Raw genomic sequence first — 24811 nt, forward strand, 5'->3', positions numbered from 1 at the left:
GGATTCACTCCCTGGCCTGGGAACGTCCATATGCCGTGGGGGCAGCCAGAAAACTTGAAAATAAAATGATAAAAAAACAAAAGGGAGAGAGCTGCCCTCCAGCCCTGGGACGGCTCCCGCAGGGCCTGGTCCCGAGGCCGCCGCCACGAGCTGGCTGCCGGCGGGAGGCCGCACGGGCACCTGAGCTGCCACTTTAGCATTTTCCAGGTTGGGGGGACTCCTCCCACTCCCTTCTGCTGAGGCTGCTGTGCAAACCCCACCCGGCAGGGCCTGGTCCCCTCTGGTGAGGCAGGAAGATGGGACGGAGGCCAGGTTGGCAGTGGCTTCACGCGCGCTTGTTACAGGAAATAGAATAAGACCCCAGTCACCCGCTTAGTCCACCAAGGCCCCTGGATGGGAAGCAGAGGGAGCTTCTGGGGGGCAGGGCCCGCCCCCGCCCCCACCTGGGAGCCAGGACTGGGAGCCTCCTGGGCTCTGCGCCCCCGGCCGTCAAGACTTCAGCCACCCACTCGGCTCACCCCAGAGCCCAAGTCCCAAAAGGCGAGTCTGTGCGACGGACTCAGAAGAACTTTCTGAAGTAGGCGCTCTGACGTGCAGGGCCGGTGGCAGTGTGCACATGGCGACACCATTGTCAGGGTCAACGTCTGCGAAGCAGCCTGGAGGCAGCTGTGCTGGCCGCCCGTGGGGCGCCCACGCCTGCTCGGCACAAAGGGTGGCCTCCGCAGGCCCGGGGCTTCGTGGGAACCCAGGCCGGGCAGGGGGTGAGGAGGGGCGGGGAGGGGGCCCAGCCCAGGCCAGCAGGGCAGGCAGGGAGGGAGGGGCCCCAGGGGCCTCGGGTGTGCCCTGCGCTGAAGGGCGGGGGGGGGGGGTGCTGGAGCTTGTTTCAGGTTCCACTCCACGCCGGCCACGGAGGCAGCAGGTCCAGACGCCGCGTCCCCCCAGACACTGGACGGGACAGAGGGCAGGGCCCGCTCGCGCCCCACTTCCCAACAGCATGAAACCGAGCCAGGCCCCAGCCTGGGCGTCCGGGAAGTCGGGGCTGGAGTGGCCCTTCCACTGGGGCAGAGGCGTCAGCTTTATTGGCGGACACACATATGTACACGCGTGTTACAGAACACGACACAGCCGCGGGGAAGGGCAGACGCTCACGATCCGAGGGTTAAAAAAAAGCACCGTGAGCGGCCGCCGAGGGCCTGGCGGGGCCGCCGCCGCCACCAAGGCCGGCGCCCCTTCTCAGGGCGCGGTCGCTCGAGATCCGCCCGCTAGTAACTTGGCCAGCAAGTCTCCTCCGCTTGTCCTCGGCGTCCCCTGTCCACCAGGGGCCTCCCGCACCAGGCTGGCGGCGCTGCGGGGCCCTCACACCGTGACCTTCTCAATCACACCCTCAGCGACATGGACTTCGTCCCCCTGGACGGTCACGGCTGCTGACTGACCACACATGTGCTGGTGGTCCTTCCAGTCCTGAAAGGAAGGACAGGCCCCCGTTAACGGCTTGGAGCGAGAAGGCCCCGGCCGGGAGTGAGGCTCGGACCCCCCAGCCCCCACGCCGTGGGCCGCTCCAGCCCCACAGGCCACGCGCCCCGACGCGCGTCCACGCTGCGATGCGGCCGTCGCCTCTCGGGGGTCCCAACACGCGTGATCACAGCTGCAGAGACAGGGGTGTCTGATCCCGCCGCCGTTGCAATCGCCCGAGCGAAGTGAAGACACCGAGCCGGAGCCAGCCCTGCGTGCACAGCGGGGCTGCTGGCCCCAGGCAGGGCAGGAGGATGTCCACGCCCCACGGCCCAGTGATGCGCTCGGCCACCAAGGCCACTGGAACGGAGGCAGGGGGAGCGTCTGAGGGCTCGGCCAGGGGGCCGGGCCTGGGGGCCTCCTGGGCTCCACTGCCTGCCGCCAGGACTTCAGCCACCTGTTCCGCTCATCCCAGAGCCCAGGCCCCGTGTCAGGCAGGTGGGACAAGGAGCCGAGTTTGGCCTGGACCAGGGCTCCGCAGGCCTGATGCTGGTGGTGAGACTCGTACCCCTAGACTCATGGCGAGGTGAGGGTTTGGGCTTGGCAAAAAAAGGACAGGACGTGAACAAACCTCTCTCTCTCTCTCTCTCTCACACACACACACACACACACACACACGGAAGGAGAGAAACACCAGCGGTGATTTCCTGGATGGCAGAATTCCAGCTGCTCATCTTCCTGCTGTCCTGTTTTCTAAATTTTCTGCAGTAAGGGTGCCTTATTTTTGTAATAAAAACTGAATTTTGAAATTGTTACAGGCATACCTCGGAGACCCTAGGTTTGGTTCCAGAATAAGGTGCACACAGCAAGAAAGCGAGGCACCCAGGATTTTAGGTTTCCGGGGCCCCGAGAGGTACGTCTCCCCTACGCGGTGGTCGATCGGGGTGGACACGCCCTATCCTGGAAGTGCTGACCAGCGCCCGACCGCGCGGCTGGCGCCTTCACTGCAGAAATGCAGCACCCGGGAGGGCAATCGAACGAGGTCTGCCTCACGTCAAAGGAAGAAGCTGTTGCCTTTCACTGAAGCACGGCTGGCGGGTGGCGCTGCATCAGTTCCGGGGGGACAGCAGAGAGAGCCGGCGATAGGCGTATCCTCCTGCTGTGTTCCTTACGGGATGCTGAACGGAGCCCTCTGTGCTGGGCGCAGGCGGGACCTTGCTGTCTGTGGATTCCTCATGCAACACGTTACACCGGCCAACCCCCGCTCCTAACGTAGCCCTCCCTCTCCCCTCTGGTGAGCGCGTGTTTTCTACGTCTGCGAGTCTGTGTCTGTGAGTGAGTGAGTTCATCTGTATCACTTTTGTAAGATTTCACACGACAGTGATCTCACAGGGTATTTATCTTGCACTGACTGCATCCTGCTTGACAACCTCTGGGTCCCTCCATGTTGCCACAAACGGCATCTGTTTCGCTTTTTTAACGGCTCAGTAGTATTCCATTGCATGTAGGTACCATGTTTTTATCCATTCCTGTGTCCATGGACATTTGGGGTGTTTCCGTGTCTTGGCTATTGTGAATATGCTGCAATGGACATTGGGGTGCAGGTATCTTTCTTGAATTATAGTTTTGTCCACATATACGCCCAGCCGTGGGATTGCTGGATCACATGGTAGCTCTATTTTTAGGGTGTTTTTTTTTTTTTTTTGTCTTCGTTGTCTTTTTAGGGCTGCACCTGTGGCATATGGAGGCTCCCAGGCGAGGGGTCAAATCAGAGCTGCAGCCACCGGCCTGCACCACAGCCCCAGCACATTTCAGCCACATTTGTTTCTGCTGAGCCACGATGGGAACTCCTACTTTCAGTTTTAAAAGGAACCTCCATACTGTTCTCCACTGTGGCTGCACCAATTTACATGCCCACCAGCAGAGTAGGAGGGCTCTTTTTTCTCCACACCCTTTCCGGTATTTGTTATTTGTAGACTCAAAAGAATAAATTGTTAATTTTAAGATAACCTGGAAATAGACTACGTAAATCTACAGTATTTCACCAGTGCTGGGATCAGGTCCACAGTTTCTCGGCACACAGAAAAGTAAATCCAAGGAGGTCCCGTTGTGGCTCAGAGAGTTAAAAATCCAACTAGTATCCATGAGGACGTAGGATTGATCCCTGGCCTCGCTCCGTGGGTTAAGGATCCCGCGTTGCCGCGAGCAGTGGTGTAGGTGGTAGATGCGGCTCGGACCTGGTGTTGCTGCGGCTGTGGGGCAGGCCAGCAGCTGCAGCTCCGATTCGACCCCTGGCCTGGGAACCTCCATAGGCCATAAGTTGTGGGTGTGGCCCTAAAATGCAAAAAAAAAAAAAAAAAAAAGAAAGAAAGAAAGAAACGGAGTAGTTGCAGACTGGGAGAAAATACTGGCATATCACGTGTCTTTCAAAGGACTTGTATCCAGAACATACACAGAAATCTCACTCTCAACAAGGACAGAAACAATCCTAGTTAAAAACGGGCGAAAGATCTGAGCAGACGTCTGCCTCCAGAAGCCGCCTGCTGAGCTCACAGACTCAGTGTCACCGGTCAGCAGGGCGACGCCCTGGACGCCGCGGAGGGCGTGAGCAGAAGGACAAGCTCTGCGGCAGGGGACGTGCAGGCGCTCTGGGAAAGTTGGGGCCTTTCTCAATAAAGTTCCCCGTAAATTCACCACTCGGCTCAGCACACGCATGTGAGGACGTGGCCAAGACGGGAGGCCCAGGTCCAGCCCAGAACCGGCTCAGACGCTCAGCTCAGTCGCACAGCAGAACCACTCCGTGTCCGTCAGCTGGAGGCGGAACCAGAAGAGGCCAGCCCGCCACGGACACGGGACCCGCGGGGACGAACCCCGAACACATGCTGATCAAAAGCCAGACGGGGGCGGCCACGTCCCACGACCCCTTGGACAAGAGACCTCTGGAAAAGGCGAGGGTCCACCCGGCGAAAGCGGACGTGTGGCTGACCGGGGCTGGGCCTGGGCCTGGGGCGTCTTTCTGGGGAGACGGACGGTTGTAAAGCTGAACGAGTGTGATGTGTGCACGACTGCAAACTTGCTAAAGATCACGGACATGTACCCTTAAAATGAGTGGATTGTATGGCATGTAAATTCCCGTTGATGACGGTGTAACACACACACGCGCGCGCACACACACGCACACGCGCGCACACACACACACACGCGCGCGCCCCCTCGTGTGGCATCTGGAAAGAAAATAAAGCCTGCAAGTCAGAAGCCAAAACAATCCATGGTCCTCGGCTGACTGGTACCAAGGCGGGCGCCACTACTTCCTCCCGGAGAGCTCGGGGGCCGTGCGGGGGGCAGGCCGTGAGGTCACTGCTCACATTACGCTCATTATAAGAAACTGGGGGGAGTCCCTGTCGTGGCTCAGTGGTTAACAAACCCAACTAGCCTCCGCGAGGACGCAAGTTCAGTCCCTGGCCTCGCTCAGTGGGTTAAGATCTGGCGTGGCCCTGAGCTTGATGTGGGTCGCGGATGCGGCCTGGATCTGATGCTGCTGCGGCTGTGGGGTGGGCCGGCGGCTGCAGCTCTGACTCGACCCCTAGCCTGGGAACCTCAATTATGGTTTTCCAAGTTCACCGCACATCGGTTTTTGTAAATAAAACAAAGCTTATGCTTTTATCAGGGCAGCACATCAACGGAGGAGAAACCTCACACAAGCCAGGGAGCAAACGGAACTCTCGTCCGCACGGTTGGAGCTGCAATTCAACGGGCCAGTTCACCAGACAGATCCCCAGACTGCAGCTGGCATGCAGACGAGTGTGACCTGGCTAAAACGATTCCATCAAGAAATTAGTCGGAAATTAAAACTAAAAAGGGAGTTCCCAGTGTGGCTCAGCAAGTTAAGAACCCATCACAGTCTCCCTGAGCATTAGGGTTTGATCTTTGGCCTCGCTCAGTGGGTTAAGGATCTGGCGTGGCCGTGGCTGTGGTGGAGGCTGGCAGCTGCAGCTCCGATTCAACCCCTGGCCTGGGAACCTCCATGTGCTGCAGGTGGGGCCCTAAAAAGCAAAAGAAAAACAACAGAAAGAAAAAAGAGCTGAACCCGGACTCTTCCTGCGATGGTGCAGAGTCGGGGAAGAGCCTTCTCTTGGGTCAGGAGCCGGGGCGAGCCCGTCCCCCGGCCGCCGCCCCTGGCAGTGGCCCTGAACGCAGTGGCCACTGTGGGCGCCCCCTCCTCAGCGCTGAGCCCAGCCAGAAGCTCCAGGCAGAAGCAGACCTGCAGTCTCTCTCCAGGGTCTCCAGGCCCCGGGGGTAGGGCTCTGCCCAGGCGCAAGACCTCGGCCCTTGCCCGTCCTCCGCGGCCAGCAGGCAGGTCCCGTGAGACGTGGACGCACGTTCCGCGCTGTGCTGAGCCGCTCAGGACCCCAGACGCAGAGCAGCACGGCGCCTCGACCCACACACCCTGGGCATGGGGTCCTCCCTGCCCACGTCCCGGCCAAGGGACAGGCCCCTGGGCGGCAGCCCCCAGCCGTGTTAGCAAACGTGGCTCCAACACAGAGGCAGCTTCGTTACCATCCACCCACCTGACAGGTCACCTCCTTTGTGTGTGGAAAGTTTCAATGGGAGAAAAATCAGCCCTGGGACCCCCTCACTGCCGGCCCTTCCCTCTGACCAGGGTGGGGAAAGCCACGGAGACCTGACCCAGTGGTCACTGCTCCAGAGAATGCTCCCTTTACTGTCCTTAGACGCAGAGGCCACACGACGGAAAGAACGACGCAGGGGAGCAACCTGCTGACCTTCAGGATCTGGGCCCAGAGGTCTGGGGCTGAGACGTCTGGGGACTTAGGGCCAAGCAGCCCCACGGCCAGGCGGGCGCGGGCGCGAGCCTACCTTCCGCTGGCAGAAGGTGGAGCAGTAGTTGACCTTGTGGCAGCCGGTGCACTCGCTCAGGGCCTCCCGGCCGCAGTTGACACAGGACTGCTGCAAGAGAGGGCAGGGCATCAGTCGCGGGGGCGCCACTCAGCCGCTGGGCCGTGGAGGGCAGGCTCTGCTGGCCTGTCCCCTGCAGACCCGCCCCTTGTCTGGCCGGGCTGGCGCTCAGGACGGAAAACGGTTTTGGGAGTTCCCGCTGTGGTTCCACGGTTAACGAACCCAGCTAGGAACCATGAGGTTGCGGGGCTGATCCCTGGCCTCGCTCAGTGGGTCAAGGATCTGGTGTTGCCGTGAGCAGCGGTGTAGGTCGCAGACGCGGCTCAGATCCCGCCTTGCTGTGGCTGTGGCCGGCAGCTGCAGCTCCGATTTGACCCCTAGCCTGGGAACGTCCATGTGCCGCGGGTTCAGCCCTGAAAAGACAGACACCGTTTCGGACGCCCCGGACGTGCACACCTCCTCCAGTTTCCAGGAACTCCACCTCCACTAAGCAGGCCCAGAAAGCAGACTCAGGAAGGTCCACTGCAGTCGTGGCGTTTCCTGCGAGTTGGCGTCCGAGCCCTGGAGGCACACGGCTGGACGCCCAACTACAGCCTGTGAGCCCCCCGCCTGCCCCCGCCATCTGCCCAGCCCCTGCAGTGCACCCTTTCAGCAGCCGAGGACGGCTCACGGCCGGTCTCCCCACCCGCGGTGACCTCGGTGGCACCATTAACAAAGGTGGGCTGCTGTGACCATGGTCGCAGGCCCAGGGGCCCCGCCGCCGCAGGCCAGGCCCCAGCGTGGTGCGGGGTCAGGGCTCCGGGCGTGACCAGACACGCCTGTCTGCAACGCTGCCGACTCCTGGCTCGGCTCTTGCTGTGTGTGCGTGCAAGGCAGCAAAAGCTGCTTCTTGGTTTCTGTTCTGAACACCGGCTTTTTTCGTCGCACTTCGCAGACCCACACCTGCCACCCGTAACCCCCTCCGCCTGCTGGCGCTCACTGCAGGACACGTGCGTCTCCGGTGGAGCCTGAGGGACCGTTTAGCTTGACTCCTGCCTCGACTTCATGTGACAAAATACTTCAAGGAGAAAAACCAAGCCTGCAACTGCACAGAGAGATTCCCCCAGGGAGAGCAGAGGTTTCCCAGGTCTCCCAGCATCGTGGGCGGGAGCAGAGGCGGGGCTGCGGGCGAGGCTTCAGGTGGAGCCCCGGTCCTGCCACATAGCTTGGAAGTCCTCAGGGAAGCAGCCCCATACTCAGGGAGGTCCCCCGTGTCGCTGCCTGTCCCCCAAGAGCCCGAGGACGCATGTTCTCCCGGACCCTCCGTGCGTGTGCGGCTCCTGGAATTCCACAAGCACTCAATAAGCAGCTCCCAACCGGGCAGAAGCCTGCGCCGCGCAAGCACCTCGGGGCCGCTCCTGTGTGGCAAACACTGCACTGCCTTGGCCTTCCCAACACGTGCACCCCTCGGGAGACTTCTTTCGTTCTTTCTTTTTCTGTCTTTTTGTCTTTCTAGGGCTGCTCCCGCAGCATATGGAGGTTCCCAGGCTAGGGGGGTCCCATTGGAGCTGTAGCCGCCGGCCTCCACCTCAGCCACAGCCGCGCGGGATCCTTAACCCACGGAGCACCTCATGGTTCCTAGTTGGATTCGTTTCCACTGCGCCACAATGGGAACTCTTTATTTTTTTTTTTTTTTTGGAGACTTGTTCCTTAACTCAAAACAAGCCGGAGCAAGGCATTCAACCACACGTGAGCAGGAACCCCGGTCAGTAAGGTACAGATGGAGGTAGACACACCCAGGAGTGCTCGGGGGCGCATCCGTTAACACTGGGGGGGACCCCCATGTCCCGGGCTGTCTCCCGAGAGGCCAGAGGCCAGGAGAGCCGAGCGCCCAGATGTGGGCTCCCAGACCACGGTCTGGTAAAGGAGCCAGGCCCCCCCAGAGGAACGGCCGGGGCTGGGGCGGGGAGTCCCCAGGATGGGTCTGGAGTGTCTCCTGGCAGCAGAAAGGAGGGAGGTGCCAGGGAGCGGGTGGGCAGAGGGACACGGGCGCCTACGGGGAGCTCCCGCCGCCGAAGACGCACAGTGTGAGCCAAACAAGGGCAGGTCACCCCCCGAAGGATCAAACCTACGCGAGCCCGTCCTGACGACCAACGCGCCAACCAGCGTGCAGAAGCCAAACCCCACGCAGAGGGTTCCAGAACCCTTCCTGCCCAGGAGGCCCCGTGCGCCCATGCAGAGTGATGACAGGGAAAAGGCTCTTCCTGGGGGCCTCGGACCACCCCCAATGGACGTGCCCAGCCCGGGTCCAACGAGAAGCCAGGGGCCTCGCCGCAGCTCCCAGGCCGCCTGCGTTGCTGAGAGGAGGCGTCTGTGGTGTGGCCCGGGCCCCCCTGCTGTACCCCCCGAGCCCCGCTGCCCTCCGGAAAGGGGTCAGGAGGACAGTGGGGACCCAAGGCGGAGCTGAGACAGGGCCCCATCTGGAGGAGCAGGGACCCGAGTACACCCATGCCCGCAGCCCGGAGGCCAGCTCCCGCCTGCTGCCTCCCCTGACGGCAGGGCTCTGGCCCTCGGGCCTGTTTGCTCCCTCCCGAGCTCACGACATGCACGGTGCAAACGGCCCACGGTTAGCAGGCTCGTGACCCCGGCTCGCACCTGAGGAGTGCACCGTACTCGTTGCGGCTGCACGAAAGGGGGCTTCGGGAAAGAAACTCCACGTCCAGGCAGCAGCGCTGGTCCACGGGGCTCGGACGAAGGTTCCAGCCCGGCTCCTCCCCGACGGCCTCACCACCGTCTGCCGTGCCCTCTGACCCCCAGCTCCGGGGACAACGTCCCCCATGGGTCCAAAAGGGCTCTTCCGGACGGTCCTCGGGGGTGCCCTTCCGACGGGACGATCACTCTGGGCGGGACGCGCCCTCACCCTGGCGACCACCGCGCCCAGCAAGCTCTCCATGGATGGGCACCCTCGCCCCAGGCTCCGGCCCGGCCCCCAGGCCGCTTCTCGCTGCTGTCACTGGGCTTCCGGACACGGTGTGGGTCCCCACTCGCACACCACGCAAGCCCCCCAAGCCCCTGCAGCCCCCGGAAGAGCCGGTGGAGACTTCCCAACAAGTCATGGCCCCAGCTCGAGGCCAGTTCCCAAGAACCCGGGGTCCAGGCGCTGTGGCCTGACCGGTCCCGAGATCAGAGGCCTCGCCCCGTTAGAGGGTGAGTGCCCAGCGGGCGGGGGATGACCTCCCCAGGTCGCCCGGAGGGGCCTTGAGACCCAGTGCTGCCACCAGGCGCCTGGGGCCCGCCCGCCTCCTCCAGGCACGTGTTCAGCTCACAGTCAAAGCAGCAAGAACACAGCGCAGCCCTGAGCTCCGGAGCGCGGGCAAGCTCCAACGCCGCCGGGATGCAGAGCCGCCGGGACGCAGAGCCGCCGGGACACGGAGCCACCGGGACACGGAACTGGGGCTCAGGCTTCGTGCTCGGCCGCCAGGCCAGACCACAAGGCCACAGGGCTCCAGGTGGCCTTTCTTAGAAACACGAGCTACGACAGATGAGATGTTGGGGCCGGCCTCGCGGGGTGAGGCCTCCCCTCGGCCAGGGGCTCCCGGACCTTTTAGGCACCGATGGGCCCGACGCGCTGCGAGCTGCTCCCGTGAGAGTAAACCCCTGCCTGAGCGCAGGTGCGTCCGGACAAGGCGAACAGGGCCTCGGCGAGGTCTGGATGTACACTCCCTTCCACCCCCTCCGCCATCTGAGAATTTTCAGAGATCAAGACGCGCGCCTGACTTACTTACAATTTCATTCTGGGAGAGAAAGACCCCCGGGCGAAGGGACACGTAAAACTGGAAGCCACACGGCTTCCACCCTCCTCCGCTGGTCCCCGCAGCTATGCCCGGCCCTGCCCGGGTGTCCGGGGACCAGCGGCCTCCCAGCGCCAACCCTCCAGGGGCAGAGGCTCCTGCCCGGGGAGGACGACAGGTGCTGGTGAGGCCCCGCAGCAGCCTCAACGCCACACACGTCGGGGGACAGGGGACGCGGGGTGCCACCGCCACCCAGGAACAGGAGCCACCGAGTGCCCAGCGCCCTGCTCCCAGGAACACACACATGTCTACACCACAGGCTGTGCAGAGCGTGGTTCACAGCAGCCAAACAGCAGCAAACGACCCCCGAGGGTCCACCAAATGCTGAACAAAACCCGAATGTGCTGCAGTCCGCGTTACTCAGTCACAAAAAGGACGACACTCTGACACGTGCCACCGTGGGGGTGCGCCCTCAAGCCTCCTGCTCAGTGAATGAGCCCAGACGCCGGAGACCACGGCTGTGGGATTCCACTGCCAAGAATCGTCCAGAACAGGCAAAGCCGCGGAAGCGGAAAGCAGGCTGGGGCTGGGGGTGGCGGTGGCGGCTCTGGGCCCGGAGCCTCTCGGGAGAGGAAGTGCCCTGGATTAGACGTGCTGACGGCTGTCCGAGCGCGCGAGCCAGCGCTGGCCCGGGCTCACTGCGAAGCGAGTCTTACAGGACAGGCAATCCCCTCTCAGAGCGCGTGCGAGAGGTCTCTCTAGAGTCCGTGATCAGAAACGCGTAAGACCGTGAATTCACGGACACGACCGAGACGGTAGTTACAACTGCAAAGGCCAGATAAGACGAAGTATTTTAAAAACAGGACCGGTAGAGTTCCCTGGTGGTGCAGCAGGTTAAGGATCTGGTGTCGTCACTGCTGTGGCACGGGTCTGACCCCTGGCCTGGCAAGTTCCCCATGCCTCTCGTGCGGCCAAAATAAAGGAAGATAAAATAAAAACAGGACCGGTAAAACACTTACGAAGGCAAAAGATGCAGACATCCAAACTCCTTTCGAAGGGGTCTCGCAGTGCAAGGCCACTTCTGCTCCCCGTGCCCGCCTCCAACCACAAAGAGGCAGCGAGAGCAGCTGCTGCTCTGGAGCCACAGGGCAGCCTGCAGGGCCGACCCTCCCTCAGACAGTCGCCTCAGAACCGAAAGCCACGATTCGCAGGCTTGAAAGCAACTAAAGCAGAAGAGCCTCGGCAGGTGAGGCAGGAACGGCGGGGGAGGGATTCGACCCGGGGAGGAAGGCTGAGGCAGGCGAGGTGGCCTTCCCACCAGGCTCCCCGGCCCTCGGGGTGTGCGCAGCTGCAGCTCCAGCGAGAGGCTGTGGGCAGAGGCTACGCTCACCCGGACCGAGGGCTAAGGCTAGAGCTGCTGGACGGCTGCAAACCAAGGGAGAGGGCCCGGCCGGCACACGACGGCCACAGACCCCTGCCCCGTCCCGGCCATGTGGCACCCAGGCAGCCAGCACCTGCGGCTGGGCCAACAGGAGCATCCGCCGAGCAGGAGGCCGCAGCCCAGCCCGTCAGGGGCACCCACCGCTGGCCTTTCCTGGGACACCGAGGAAAGCCCGGCTGCCCAGACGCAGGCCTGCAGCTGTGTCGGACTCAGGGACCCAAGGCCGCCCCGCCCTCCTCCGCGGCTGCTGAGAACCGGGTCCAGCACTTTTCAGGGCAGGGACAGCCCAGCAGGACCCAGAGCTTCTGCCGTGAAAAAAACCAAATGTCCAACGAGCATCAGAGGTGAGCAGGTGTGAAGGGGAGAACAGGGCGCCCACAGTCGGGAGGGAAGAACAGAAACAGACCCAAGATGACCCGGGCTCAGCACCGAGGACGGAGCAGCCCTGTGGGGTGAGCCTGGGGAAGCAGCAAGGGCTCCTGCCTCGCCAGGGGCCACTGCGCCCGGCACCGGGGAGCTGGAGCTCTGCGTGGCCAGAGGCGGCGCCCACCACAGACCCGGGCTGAGGCGGGGCAATCAGGCCACAGGGCGCCCTCTTCCCGGTCGCCACCTTCCTGAACCTGGGGCACCTCGGGGACGGGAAACACCCAGGTCCACGCCTCGGGGGCCAGGGAGGCACAGAGCTAGGCTCCTGGACGGGGCCGCCCTGACAGCCGCTCCAAGGACGCACCTCCAACCCACCGAGGCACCTGCCGGAGGGAGGACGACAGCCTGGCAGCGCGAGTGGCACCCAGGGGCCGGGGCAGCGAGGGCTTCTCCCTCTGAAACAAGCCAACCTCGCTGGAGAAGACAGAACACCTGCGGGACGGCAGCCGCCCCCGCCCAGACTCTCCCTTTGGGCCGCGTCTCCCGGTCCCCCTTCCCGGGACGGCGGGTGCCCTGCAGGCACTGCAGGCGCTCGGCCGGCAGTGGCGCTGGAGCCCGGCCCCGGCCCCGGGGTTCCGCTGTGCGCACGGTACCTCCTTCCGCTCGGCGTCCGCCTGAGCTCTGGCCTGGGCCACGGCGGCGTCTCGGTAGGAGCTGGCCTGCTTGGCTTGTTCAAACAGCGTCTTCAGCTGCTGCGCCGTGTGCAGCAAGGAGTTGACCGTCTCCTCCAGGTACAGCCAGCTCCGCTGCTCCGACACCTCCAGCCCGCCGACCACGTTCGGAGAGACGGCTTTGGGGGGCGTGGAGGGCGGCACGGCCAGAGCCGGCAGGGAGGTCAGCACTGGCGGGTGTGGAGAGCAGAGTCAGGCAAGGCCCTCGGCTCCCACTGTCCCCGAACGAGGGTGTGGAGGGCTCGTGAGCCCCGAGGACGCCCCGGGCGTGGAGCCATCCTCCACCCACAGCTCCACCTTCCCGCTCCTGCCAAGGCTGGCAGCTGGATGGCCACGGGCGACAGGCCAGGCCACAGGCAGGGTGACCCCGGAGCTCACACAGAACCAGTGGGGGGCAGTGAGAGAGAGAGGGGAGCTCCAAGTTAAATCACATCAAAACTAAACCAGACGGGGAGTTCACACAGGGGTGCAGTGGGTTAACGCTCTAACTGCAGTCGCTGGGTTGCTGCAAAGAGGCGAGTTTGATCCCCGGCCCGGCACGGTGGGTTGAAGCACCCGGCGTGGCCGCAGTTGCAGTGTAGGCCACAGGGATTCAATCCCTGGCCTGGGAACTTCCACGTGCCATGGCCGTTAAAAAAAAAAAAAAAAAGTAAAGCGGACAGGAGTTCCCTGGTGGCTCAGTGGGTTAAGGAGCCAGTATTATCATTGCATTGGCTCAGGTTTGGTTCCTCGCCCAGGAACTTTCACATGCCGCAAGCGGGGCAAAAAAAAAAAAAAGCGAAACAGGACGAAAGAACTAAAATCTCCGGGTTTCGCTTCTGTTCACGCAGAAACCCTGCAGGACGTCTGTGGTCGTGGGGCTGGAGGCGGGACTGAGTGGGGACAGCGGGAGGCAGGCTCCTCTCAGCTGGAGAAGAAAGTCACGACACTGGGAAGGGAACCTCGGGTGGGGACACACGTGGGCGAGCTGGACCACGCGTGTGCGTGCACACCCCCCACCGGTGTCCCGGGACAGCCTCGCACACGTGCCTGCACCCGACATGAGTGCCCGCCGGCCGGAGGACCCTCCCAGGAGCCGGCGTCCAGTCAGGCTCTGCGGGTCCCAGGTCACCACGCGGGCAGCCTGTGGTTGCAGCAGAAGCAGCCTCTTGCTGCAGAGGAACAAGCAGCCAGCGTCCAACAAACCTGGTTTACAGACACGGGCAGGGGCCCAGCACAGCCCACTCCGCCCAGAAAGCCCTTCGCCAGACGCGATCCTGAGGGCAGGGGCACACGCACACGGAGTCCCTCCACTGACCTATTTTGGGGTGAGATGTTGGCAACGCAGCCTCTGGAAACGGTGCGATCTGACAGCTGTCCTGATACCCGGGGTAGTGAGGCTCCGGGTGGCCCACCCTGCAGGGTGGCTGCACACCAGCTTCCTGCACTGTCAGGAGAAGAGGGACAGACAGCCTGTGACCCGGGGCAGCTGCATAACCTCAGTGGTGATCACGCCGCACCCCAGAGACACACGCTGGGCTGCTGAAAGGAGACCTTAGGCTGCACTAGGGAATAAACGGCACGAACGTTAACTTCGACGGCTCCCTCTCACTCTCGGGACGCGGCTGCTAGAGCAGTCGGGGCACACGCGGGGTTTCCACGCGCTCTCTGGGCATCCTCAGCGCTGCGGCTCCGACTGTCCCCCGCGCCCCCACCCCCAGCCACAGTCAGACCTGCTGGGTCCACACTGCTCCAGGCCAGCTGCACTGGGGGTGCGCTGCAGGGGGGACCCTGCGGCCGCATTGCCCGCCAGGCACCGAGACAGCCCACCTGTGGCTCCTGCAAAGACATCGCCCGGGGCTGGACTCTCTGAGATGACGGCGGTGGCCTCCACGGTGGACGCCCGGTCAAAGGTCAGCGCCCCCGAGGTAGTGATCTGTCCTGAGGGGGTCACGGTGACTGGAAAAGCAGAAGCGAGTTCACATTAGGGAAACGCAGGGGCCAGGGCCGGAGCGAGGACACAGCGCACGCCCAACCGCCCGACCCTGCCTGAGGCGCAGGCACGAGAGTCCAGGGTCTCGGCAGAAAGCAACACGTAAAATTCAGCATGACGTGAGAGGGACTCTCTGGTTTGGATCAAGAAACAGGTTTCCATCAAAACTGAAGGTAAAAAGCAGCCGTGTCCCCAGCATTTTGGGGGCTCCACCTCCTCCTGCCGACCCGCCTGGCGCTCGGAGAGGCAGCTCCATGAGCAGAAAGTTCCAGCCTAGAGTCGCTAACAACCAGATTAACTCAGAGACACCTTCCCCTGCTGCTGCCCCTCCGCTCTCCCAACTTTTCCCCCCTTTTTGTGGTTTGAAAAGCAGAAGTTTCCAGAAGTTCCCATTGTGGCTCAGTGGTAACAAGCCCAACTAGCATCTACGAGGCTGCGGGTTTGATCCCTGGCCTCGCCTGAGTGGGTTAAAGAGGATCCCATGTTGCCATGAGCTGTGGTGTGTGTAGGCGGTGGTCGCAGCTCAGATACCAACTTGCTGTGGCTGTGGTGCAGGCTGGCAGCTCTAGCTCCGGTTCGAACCCTAGCCCAGGAATTTCCATGTGCCACAGGTGCAGCCCTAAAAAGCAAAAAATTAATGAAATAAAAACAAGCAGACGTGTCCTCAGTTCCTCTCATTCCCATTCCCAGACCTGCACCGGCTGTGCGCACAGGGAGCTCGTGAGGTCTCCGTGCCAGGGCGGCTGCCTGACCTGCGCCCCAGACTCCCCAGCGGGCAGGCGGGTGGGCGGCGGCAGCGCCAAGTCGTGCTGAGGGTGGGCAGGACCCAGGAGCTGCACCGGGCGCTGAGCTTGGCCCCCAACAGGCGGGGAGGCGCCGGCAGGGCCACACTGAGCATCACGCCGGCGGCCCCGCAGCGCCTGCTTTAAACCCAGACCCCAGGCCCTGGGCGGTCCCCTAACGAGGGCAGCGTCCCCGGCACTCACAGGTGGTGGCGGCGGCGGCCGGAAGCAGAGTGATGCTCTTGGCGACATCCTTCTTGACCGGCGTGGCGGGCAGCTCGCTCTCCTTCTTGCGCCGCTTGTAGGGGACGAAGAGCCTGACAGGTCCGCTCTGGGGGGAGAGCAAAGTGAGCTGGTGCGCGCAGGGCACGGGGACGCGGCCGGGCGGGGCGGCGCCAGCTCCTCCCTCCCTTCGGCCCCAAACGCCAGAAGACAGAAAAGCCACTTTCAGAAAGAACATCCGAACAGCAGGCCTTCGAAACAAGGACGTGCATCACCCGCACTAGATTTTTAGGACTTCAGAGCAAATGGGAGCAAGGGAGAAAGGGGGGGACCAGGGAGCAGGGCGGCCCCGCGGCCCCACGCGCGGGAGGAGCCGCGGGGCGGGGACCGTGAAAGTCAGGGGAGCTCCGGCTCGAGGGGAGCTCCCTCCCGCTGCCCGTGAGCCCGCACTGCCAGTGCCACTGCCAGTCACTGAGCCTCCCGGTCCGTCCCTGCCACCTCTTTTCACCCAAGTTCTCCACCTGATGAGATGCCGCTGTCACCCTTCTGCTCTGGGCTGAACTGTGTCCCCTGGGGCCCCTGGCCAGCACCGCGGCTGTATTCGGAGTCCAGCGGTGACAGGTGAAGTGAGGGTGGGGCCCTGGTAGGGAGGGGTCGGTCCCCCCAGGAGGAGACAGCGCAGCACCCCCCCCAACCCCCCCCCCTCCCGTGGGGCCAGAAGCCCCACCAGGAGCCAAGCAGACGGACCTGGGGCTGTGCCATGCGGGCCGCGGGGCTGGGCAGTGCTGCACTGGCTGCAGACCAAGGCCCTGGGACCTCGGTCGCCTTCCTCCAGTGCCCTGGACATGGGACGTGGAAGCCTCTGCTGCCCCACAACGGGCAGTGTCTGCTGCCTGTTCCCACCTCCTGTGACCTTCCCGTCTCCCAGTTTCCATGGGAACTGAGCATTTTAGGGGACGTCTTAGTGCAGGGGCTGCTCAGATGACCCCGCCTACGGGACTCCTGGCACCAGGGCGGCCCCAGGCGCTCAGCCTTCCGGCCTCGGTGGTCAAGCTGCCAGGCCAGCTGTCGGGCCCCTCTCCTTCCCAGTCGAACGCTCCACCCTCTCAAGCTGCTCTGGGCTCAAACTGCTCCTGGCTGACCAGGCACAGCAGGCCCCTTACCGGGTGGCTTTTAGGAGAAGCTCTGAGGCAGCTCCCCACAGCGGGCATGGCTGCTCTCCTGCCAGCCTCCTCCCCACGAGCCACCCTGACAGGACCAGGAACACACGCATGGCCATCAGCCCTGGAGCGGTGCTGGTCCTCTCGGCCGGCCTCCTGGAGGGTGGCTTTCCGGCCTGTGCTCGGGGGGCCTGGGGCCGAGCTGGCGGGAAGCAGGCAGGAACAGGGCCCGGCTCGAAGGGCAGGCTCGGGTTTTCCCGGATAAATGTGTCTTTCTGCCGTGCGCCCCCGGGACGGCCTCCCGAGTCTCTCAGGGGTGGCCTTCATCCTGTTTCCGGGCCGGCTTTTTCTCCGGGGAGCGGGCCCTCGGAGCTCTCACACCGTCGTTCCTGAAGCGGAGGCCGAGTTCACACCCGATGGGGTCTGAGGTGCGCGTTTGCGTCCCATGGATCGTGCCTTTGGTTTCCCGTCTAAGACATCCGAGGTTCCCAAGCCCAGGGCCCCAAGGCTTTCCCGTGTTTTCTTCTGAAAACGCTCCTTCTGTGCTTTGGACCAACGGGCTCTACGATCCAGTGTGAACTCGCTTGTGCGTAAAGGGACGCTCTGAAGGGAGGCTGGAGCGCGGCCGTGGGGCAGGGGCTCTGCTCCTCACAGGCCGGGTCTCCCTCCACCGACACGTGCAGGTCCCGAGCGCGGCATGAGGTCCCGGGCTGCACTCCTACCCGCTGTGGGCTTCTTCCTCAAAGCGCGTTGGCCTTGGGACGTGACCTTCAGAACCAGTCTTGTCGGTTCCTGCCACACCCTGCCGGGACCTGGAGGGAACGGCGCTGACTCTACAGGCCACTCCGGAGAACCCACATCTTCACTGCAGCGAGGCCTCGGGTCCGAGGCCTCTTCTCCCCTGGTTTCTCTCGGGGGCTCACGCTCCCCACGTGTTTCTGGGTTGACACCTGAGGAGTCCTGCCCCTGGCGTGTACGTGAGCTTCCCAGTGGAGCAGGCCTCCCTCCCTGCCCTCGTCCCTGCCCTCCGACCCTGCCCTCGTCCCTGCCGGACCTCAGAGAACTGCACCTCAGCTGCCCCCAGCAAACTGGAAAAGTATTTCACCCCGGCAGCGCTGTCACTACGGCACGGGGATCCCTGGCCTGGGAACTTGCGCGTGCCAGGAGTGCAAACACAAAACAAAAGTATTTTGTCCTCGTGCAAATACCCTGCTGGTGGCTCTACCAGAACCACGTGCGTGGTCTGCACAGGGCCGCAACAGCCTGGACCGCTCCGTTTTCCCACGCCGGCACGCGCCTAAGTTCTCCTCCGCATCTTCTAGTGATCACGCAGAAGAACAACCAAAACCGCGCCATGACATCTCATGAAGCAGCTTTTGGTTACTCTTAAGACACTTACAAACGACAAGGGAGACAAAGAGAACGAGCAGGTCATTCGCAAGTCGGTGTCACGCTCTGAAAGCGACACAGCAAGTGCACGTCAAAATTAATCACAAACACAGTTTTTGGCCGCTCCCGCAGTGCAGGGAAGGTCCCAGGCCAGGGATCGAACTCACACCACAGCAGTAGCCCCTGCAGTGACAACACCAGATCCTTAACCTGCCTCAAGAGAACTCCGAAAGTATTCACTTCTTAAATAGTTAAGAATTCACGAGAAGGAAATATTTCAAAAGGTGTTAAAAGCTCTCTCCACAGGTCAGTCCAGTGCAGCTCCTTTTGTGACACGATGTTGAGAAACGCAGAACAACGGTTCCCTGGTGGCATCTGCTGTCACCATTTTAAAACACAAGTGTGTCTGCTTTGGGTTAAGACGGCGATCTGGGCCTCCTCAGCCTTTGCGCCCCCTTGGTGTTCTCTGAGCAGCCCCGGGGCCCACCTGGGACACGGCTCCACAGAACACTTGAAAATCAGGATCCGAGGGAGAAGCTAAGCCCGCAGAGGAGCTGGGGTGCAGCACGCAGGCCCGGGAGCCCCGGGGGGCGAGGCTTGGGCCCACCGGCCGACCATCTGCTCCCCGAGCCCTCACTCACCAAGGTCATGTCATCACAGCAGGCGGCACAGGTGCAGGAGGCAGCGTGAGGGTTCAGGATCCCATCCTGAAGTTTAAAAAGTACCAAAATAGGTCAAAGTGTGAGTCAGTGACAGGAGATGTCAACCAGTTTCCCCCGATTCACCAAGTACAAAATCCTGTCATTTCCAGAACCTTTTCTCTTGTACATGTGCCACCACTGGTAGGCTCTGCCCCTCACTGCCCAGGAGTGTGAGCAGGGCTCCACAGTCCACACACAGAGAGCAGCGCGGGAAGCAGGAACGAGGAGCCCTCTGCTCTCATGCGCGAGCTCAGGCAGAGGGAAGTTGGGTATCTTTTAAGAAGTCACGGGCAGATGGAGTTCCTGTCGCGGCTCAGTGGTGATGAGCCCGACTATGACCCATGAGGACGCAGGTTCCATCCCTGGCCTCGCTCTGTGGCTTAAGCATCAGGCACTGCCGTGAGCTGTGGAGTAGGTCACAGACAGGACTCAGATCCCGCATTGCTGGGCTGTGGTGCAGGCCGGCGGCTACAGCTCCGATTCGACCCCTGGCCTGGGAACCTCCATATGGTGCAGGTGCGACCCTAAAAAGCAAACAAGACATAAATAAATAAGTAAATAAAAACGCAGTCGTGGAGTTCCCGTCGTGGCGCAGTGGTTAACGAATCCGACTAGGAACCATGAGGTTGTGGGTTCGGTCCCTGCCCTTGCTCAGTGGGTTAACGATCCGGCGTTGCCGTGAGCTGTGGTGTAGGTTGCAGACGCGGCTCGGATCCTGCGTTGCTGTGGCTCTGGCGTAGGCCGGTGGCTACAGCTCCGATTCAACCCCTAGCCTGGGAACCTCCATATGCCGCGGGAGCGGTCCAAGAAATAGCAACAACAACAACAACAAAAGACAAAAAAAAAAAAAAACAAACAAAAACGCAGTCGCGGGCAGAGGGACTCAGTGTCTCCGGGTCTCTTCCAGGTGTACATGTTTTAAACTCCCATTAAATTTCCTGTTAATAAACAGATAAACGGGAGTCGCACCCACCCAAGCAGAGGCTACCGTGTTGCTTCATCCACTCCTCACACCCGCCCCCGGGGGGCAAACACCCTGGCGTCCCACCGGAACATCAGGAACAGAGAGGTTAAGCAGCCAGCCGCGCATCACAGGGCGGGCGGGGTACCTGGATGAGGCACTGCAGCGGCCGCCCTGCGTAGCGGATGCTTCTCTTCCAGTCTTTGCTGCTGGCCCTCCCGGCCATGGCCTCAAACTCCGTGGGGCTGTACCAGTTCTCACCCTGCTTGATGCAGCGGCCCCGGCCTCCTGCAGGACGGAGCCCCCGCTGGAGTCCCAGCTCACGCAGCCGAGGCCCCCTGCCCCCCGGCTCCTCAGATGCTCCACAGACCTGGGAGCGCCCACCGGCCTTCGTGGTCTTGGCTGCCCTCTTGGGGCCCCAGTGGCACAGCCCCAGGAGCAGGCGGGGCTTCTACCCGCCCACGGCCTGAGGCCACGACAAGCTCGGCCGTGACCCAGGCGGACCTCAGCACCCCGGCCCCACAGGTCACCAGGCCGAGCCGGGAGCTACGGGTCGGGGCCCAGCCTGCCCCTCCCCCACGGTCAGCGTGTCGCAAGGGCCCCTTTTCTCGGCGCGCTGGGCCGTGCAGCCGCCTCCTCCAGGGGTTCCCAGGGAAGGCGCCCACCTGAGCCGAGCCTGCTCTTGTACAAGGTGCCACTGATGTTTCGGCAGCGCACGGGCAGCTCGCTGTCATACACCGACGGGTCCCAGTTGTACTTGGTGCCACCCTTCTCTTGGCCAGGAGCCAGAGGAGTTGGAGGGGACTGGGGGCCTTGAGCAGAGAAAGCGTTTTGAAAAGGAAATAACAGGAAAGTAGGAGTTCCCATCGTGGCTCGGTGGAAACAAACTCAGCTAGTACCCGTGAGGATGTGGGTTCGATCCCTGGCCTCGCTCAGTGGCTTCAGGAGCCGGCATTGCCGTGAGCTGTGGTGTAGGTTACAGATGCAGCTTGGATCTGGCACTGCCGTGGCCGTGGTGTAGGCCGGCGGCTACAGCTCCGATTGGACCCCTAGCCTGGGAGCTTCCATGCGCCGCAGGTGTGACCCTAAAAAAAAGTAAATAAAAATAAGCAAATAAATAAATAAAACGTAACAAGATAAAATAACAGGAAAATGCAGTACAGTGAGCATGGCTCTCTCAGCAGGTGCTCCGCCCCAGCTCAGCAGCTGGGCTCTCAACTCTCAGCACCTCTTTCTTTGCCTGGGGAATGCTACTGTTTCGACGTCGGCTGAGTAACACTGGATACCTGAAGTTCACCAAGAAATAAGAAAGACCATCCCAGAACACACCCCACCAACTGTGGGCTGTTCTGCCCCAGACGCCGGGGGCAGGGGGGCGGTACCTGGGGTGAGAGGGGCAGAGGGCGCCTTCAGCCCTGCCGTCTCCACGATGCTGCCGTCCGTGTGCACGACGATCAGCGTGGCCTTCTCGGTGTTCAGGCTGTCCCCGATCTGAAGGGCTGTCCTACCAGACTGGAGGAGGGACACGGTGGAAGCCTCTCGCGCCAGCCGCAGGCACACGCCCGCTGCGACCCTTAAGAGCATGCGTGTCCCGGCCACCCCGCCCCCCCCCCCCCCCCCCCCGCCCTGGGGAGGACTGCGCTCTGCTCGCAGGCGGACGAGGCCCAGGCGAGCAGGCGAGCGACAGGGGCTGAAGAGGAGCGTCTGCCCCTCCCTCCCCGGGAGGCCAGCACCGGCAGGCTCGGGCCCCGAGGGGCGCTCACCAGCACGTGTCCCGAGAGTGAGGCAGCATTCGCCACCGACGTGGTGAAGACGTTGTCTGCGGACGCACCCACGTTGGCCACTGTCACAGTGGTCACCTCTGCAACACAGGAGCCTGACTCAGCGCCCACGGCGGTCCCGGCAGTTGGCCTCCCACTGTACACGAAATGCTCAGCCAAGGTTTTCAGACCACGGTCTAAACGACCTGGGTTTTCCGGGGCAAAGAGAGGCCACCTCGCCCCCAGCGGAGGCTTTTCTGCAGGAAGACCCACACGGCACCCCTGCCCAGCCAGCCACGGGCTCTGCCACGCGGCCCCTGGCCTCAGTCCCTTCTGGGAAAAGACGTACCCCGCAAAGGCCCCTCATACCCTACAGTGTCTCCTCCCTCCACTGGGGACCCTCCCAGGCCAACTCCCTCAGGTCCCCATGGGACAGGCCAGGGGCCAGGGGCCACCCCCCGCCGCCGACCTCTTCCTCCTGAAAAGCACGTCAGACCTGCCTGTCCCGCCCTCCCCAGCCCCCTCCCAACTGCAAGTGCACACAGGTGCGTCTGCACACAGGTGTGCTGCACCTGCCTCCCGTCCCCACCACCCAGGCCTCCCTGTTCCTGGGAGCAGCACCCTCCCTCATGCACGCTGCCCACGCCTGCCAAGCCCAGCGCTGGGCCCTAAGAGCCCCTCCTCAATGCTCCTCCGTCCCCTAGGCTGGCAGGACGGTCCCAAATGTCTGGCACAGGGAAGGTGCTCAAATTGACGGACAGTCCCGCACATTCCATCGGCCGGGGCTCCTGAACTGCACAGAAAACACCTGCTCCCCGCCCTTGTCCGCTCCTCTGTGTCCCAGAGAGCCAGTGCTGAGGGTCTGTCTGAACACACGCTCACGTCTAAAGGCCTCGCAAGCAGCCCAGAGGAGGCGGCCTCGGCCCAGCAACATGTTACTAAAAACCTGGAAACTGCTGGACCTCGGTCACTCGTGACAAACAAGATTTAAGGCTTTAACACGTGAAAAACACAACTGTGATACTTTGCAGAAAAAAATCACAAAATGTCAATACGTTTCTCTGACGTTGGGTTGAACAGCATCACTTTCTTTCTGCATTCAGAAGAATAGGTGCAAAGAGGAGAAACCTGAGGAAAACCCTCTCAGTCCAAAAATCTCAACTTATTAAATCCCAGTCTCTAAAGAGCTGCAAAGCCCCCCCCCCGCCCCTCCGTCTCTTGGAGGGTCCACATGCAGACCAGAGGCCCTGGGGTGAGGGACTGGGACACAGGCCCAGGCCATTGGCCCACACCAGGCACCTCCAGGGCCACAGCAAGAGCGGGGCAACCAGGTGGGGAGGTCGCTGTCCAGTTCTGAAACCCGAGCCTCCTTAGGGACAAAGCGCCTTATAGGAGCTCCCAGGGTCTCGGCATCCGGCTGTGAGGCTCCTCAGGAGCCTCCGCGTGGGCGGGGAACACCTTCTTCCCATGCTGGCTCAGGGAGGCACAACCTCTGAAGGGAGCTCTGGGGCGTGGCCCATGAACCTCGAGAATGAGGACGTTGTGTGTGGCAAGAACAAAAATGAGGGCTGGCAGCCTCCGTGGTCCCCAGGGGAGGGAGTTCGCTCAAGGAAATGGGGGGCAGACAGGGGCCGACAGGAGGGCAGTCCGAGGAGCTCCGGGCTGACCTTCAGGGTCACTGCCCCCAAAGGCTGCTGGCCCTTCCAGCTGAGTGACCACTGTCTTGCTCCCTAGGATTCTGGGTGACTAGCTGTGCCCACCCTCAGGCTGCTCCAGGACAAGGCCTATGTCTGACCCCCATGTCACAGCCCCAAGGACAGAGAAGAGAACAAGGATGGCGAGAGGCAGGTGCTGAGAAGGTTCTGGAAGGAGCCTAGAGTGCTGAAAGGAGGGAAAGGAGTTCAGGGAGCAGGTATGCTGCAGAGGAGGGCCAGGCTGCTTACAGGCGGTTGTGTAGGCACAGGGACGACAGGGCACGGGGTAAATGCTGGGGAAGGATGGGTGGGCTGGTCAGCCAGCCGTGTGCAGGGCAGGTATGCGTTGGGGAGTAGTTTGCAGGGCAGGCGCGCGTCGGTCGTGCAGGTGTGTGGGGGGCAGGTGCGCGAGGCAGGTGCGAGGCAGGTGCAGACAGGTGCGAGGGAACCGCGGGCCGGCGGCACTTGCCTGCGAACGCGGCGGCCGCGGCGGCCTCGTCCGGGCCGGGCAGGGCCTCGGCGCCCATGTCCATGTGCCCGGGTTCGGCGGCCATCACCGCCACGGCCGTCACCCGCCGCGTCTCGCGCTCCGCCTCCGAGTCCCCGTCCTCCTCGGAGTCCTCGTCTCTGCTGAGCACCGGCTCCTCCGCCTCGCCTCCCGCCGCGGCCGCGGCCGCCGCCGCCACAGCGGCCGCGGCCGCCACCGCCGCCGCCTCGGCCAGGCCCAGCTGCTTGGCGGCCGAGTCCGAGTCCTCCATCCGGACTCCGCCGAGCCCGCCCGAAGGCGCCGGCCGGGGCCGCCCGAAGGCCGGGACGGGGCCCGAAGCGCTCCTGCCGAGGACGCCGTCCGAGCCGGGCCGAGCCGAGCCGAGCCGCGCCGAGGCCGCCCGAAGCCGACCGCCGAGCCAAGCCGGGGCTGCCCGAATAGGAGCCGATCCGGCACGAAGCTGCCCAGTCGAGCCGAGCCGAGACCAAGGGTCTGGAACCGAGGGGGGCCGAGGTGACCCGAAGTGCGGGGCCGAGTCGGTCCGAATTGGTCCGAGGCCGCACGAGGGTTTCCGAGCGGCCGGCGCTGGCCCTCCTCAGGGCCCAGGAGGCCGCGACGGCCGCGGTCCCCAACCAAGGGGGGTCACGGACGGAGAAGCCGACTCTCGCCGGCCTCCGACGCAGCGCGACCCGGGCAAGAGAACCTCGCGCCGCAGGCTCCGCCCGCCCCCACCTCCCGCTGGAGCCGAGCGCGCCCGAGGAGGAGCCGAGCGAAGCCGAACTCTCCCGAGCCGGGATCCTCACGAGCCTCGGCTCTCCGCCTCCTCCTGTCCGAAAGTGCCCGAGCGCTGTCGGACGCGCTAATCGGGCCTCGGCCCCGGTTCGGAATCAACTCCCGAAGCGCGGCGCCGTCGAACCCCTTCGGGAGCAGAATCGAAAATGGCCGAAGGGACCCCGTTCGCGTCCGGAGCCAAGAGGCTGCCGGGATCGCGGCGGATTCGGCGGGCGGG

The 24811-nt window shown here is 63.1% G+C and overlaps 1 protein-coding gene across 3 annotated transcripts; it reads right to left on the minus strand.

Annotated features, from left to right (window-relative positions):
* Nucleotides 1-1040: 1040 nt before the first annotated feature.
* Nucleotides 1041-24743, minus strand: DEAF1 (DEAF1 transcription factor). Of its 3 annotated transcripts, none has more exons than XM_021082564.2 (12): nucleotides 23785-24743; nucleotides 21625-21722; nucleotides 21244-21373; nucleotides 20527-20673; nucleotides 20010-20149; nucleotides 18841-18906; nucleotides 15633-15759; nucleotides 14484-14612; nucleotides 13972-14100; nucleotides 12597-12844; nucleotides 6328-6414; nucleotides 1041-1461 (listed from the first exon to the last, which is right to left on the minus strand). In XM_021082564.2, exons 1-12 carry the CDS (start codon nucleotides 24071-24073, stop codon nucleotides 1357-1359), a joined length of 1695 nt encoding a protein of 564 aa, XP_020938223.1. In that variant the 5' UTR covers nucleotides 24074-24743; the 3' UTR covers nucleotides 1041-1356. The 3 variants fall into 3 exon arrangements, with proteins under 3 accessions (XP_020938223.1, XP_003122437.2, XP_084866525.1); XM_003122389.5 differs by having other exon boundaries at nucleotides 6328-6417; nucleotides 23785-24104; XM_085010399.1 differs by lacking the exon at nucleotides 12597-12844 and having other exon boundaries at nucleotides 6328-6417; nucleotides 23785-24104.
* Between the last annotated feature and the right edge of the window lie 68 nt (nucleotides 24744-24811).

This window comes from Sus scrofa, chromosome 2 (assembly GCF_054392235.1).
Source record: "Sus scrofa isolate SSC_HxYL_T2T_F1_AM1 chromosome 2, Sscrofa_HxYL_maternal_Yorkshire_Landrace_v2.0, whole genome shotgun sequence".
Taxonomy (NCBI): Eukaryota; Metazoa; Chordata; class Mammalia; order Artiodactyla; family Suidae; genus Sus; species Sus scrofa.

Bases quoted from the DNA above. Each gene is read 5' to 3' on its own strand.
- DEAF1 (XM_003122389.5), bottom strand. From the start codon at position 24,073: ATGGAGGACTCGGACTCGGCCGCCAAGCAGCTGGGCCTGGCCGAGGCG. The intron at 20,150-20,526 runs GTGGGCGCCTTC...TCCGTCCTGCAG, and splicing joins CAAGAGCAGGCTCGGCTCAG to GAGGCCGGGGCCGCTGCATC. The intron at 14,101-14,483 runs GTGGGCTGTCTC...TTCTCCTGACAG, and splicing joins TGTCTTTGCAGGAGCCACAG to TGCAGGAAGCTGGTGTGCAG.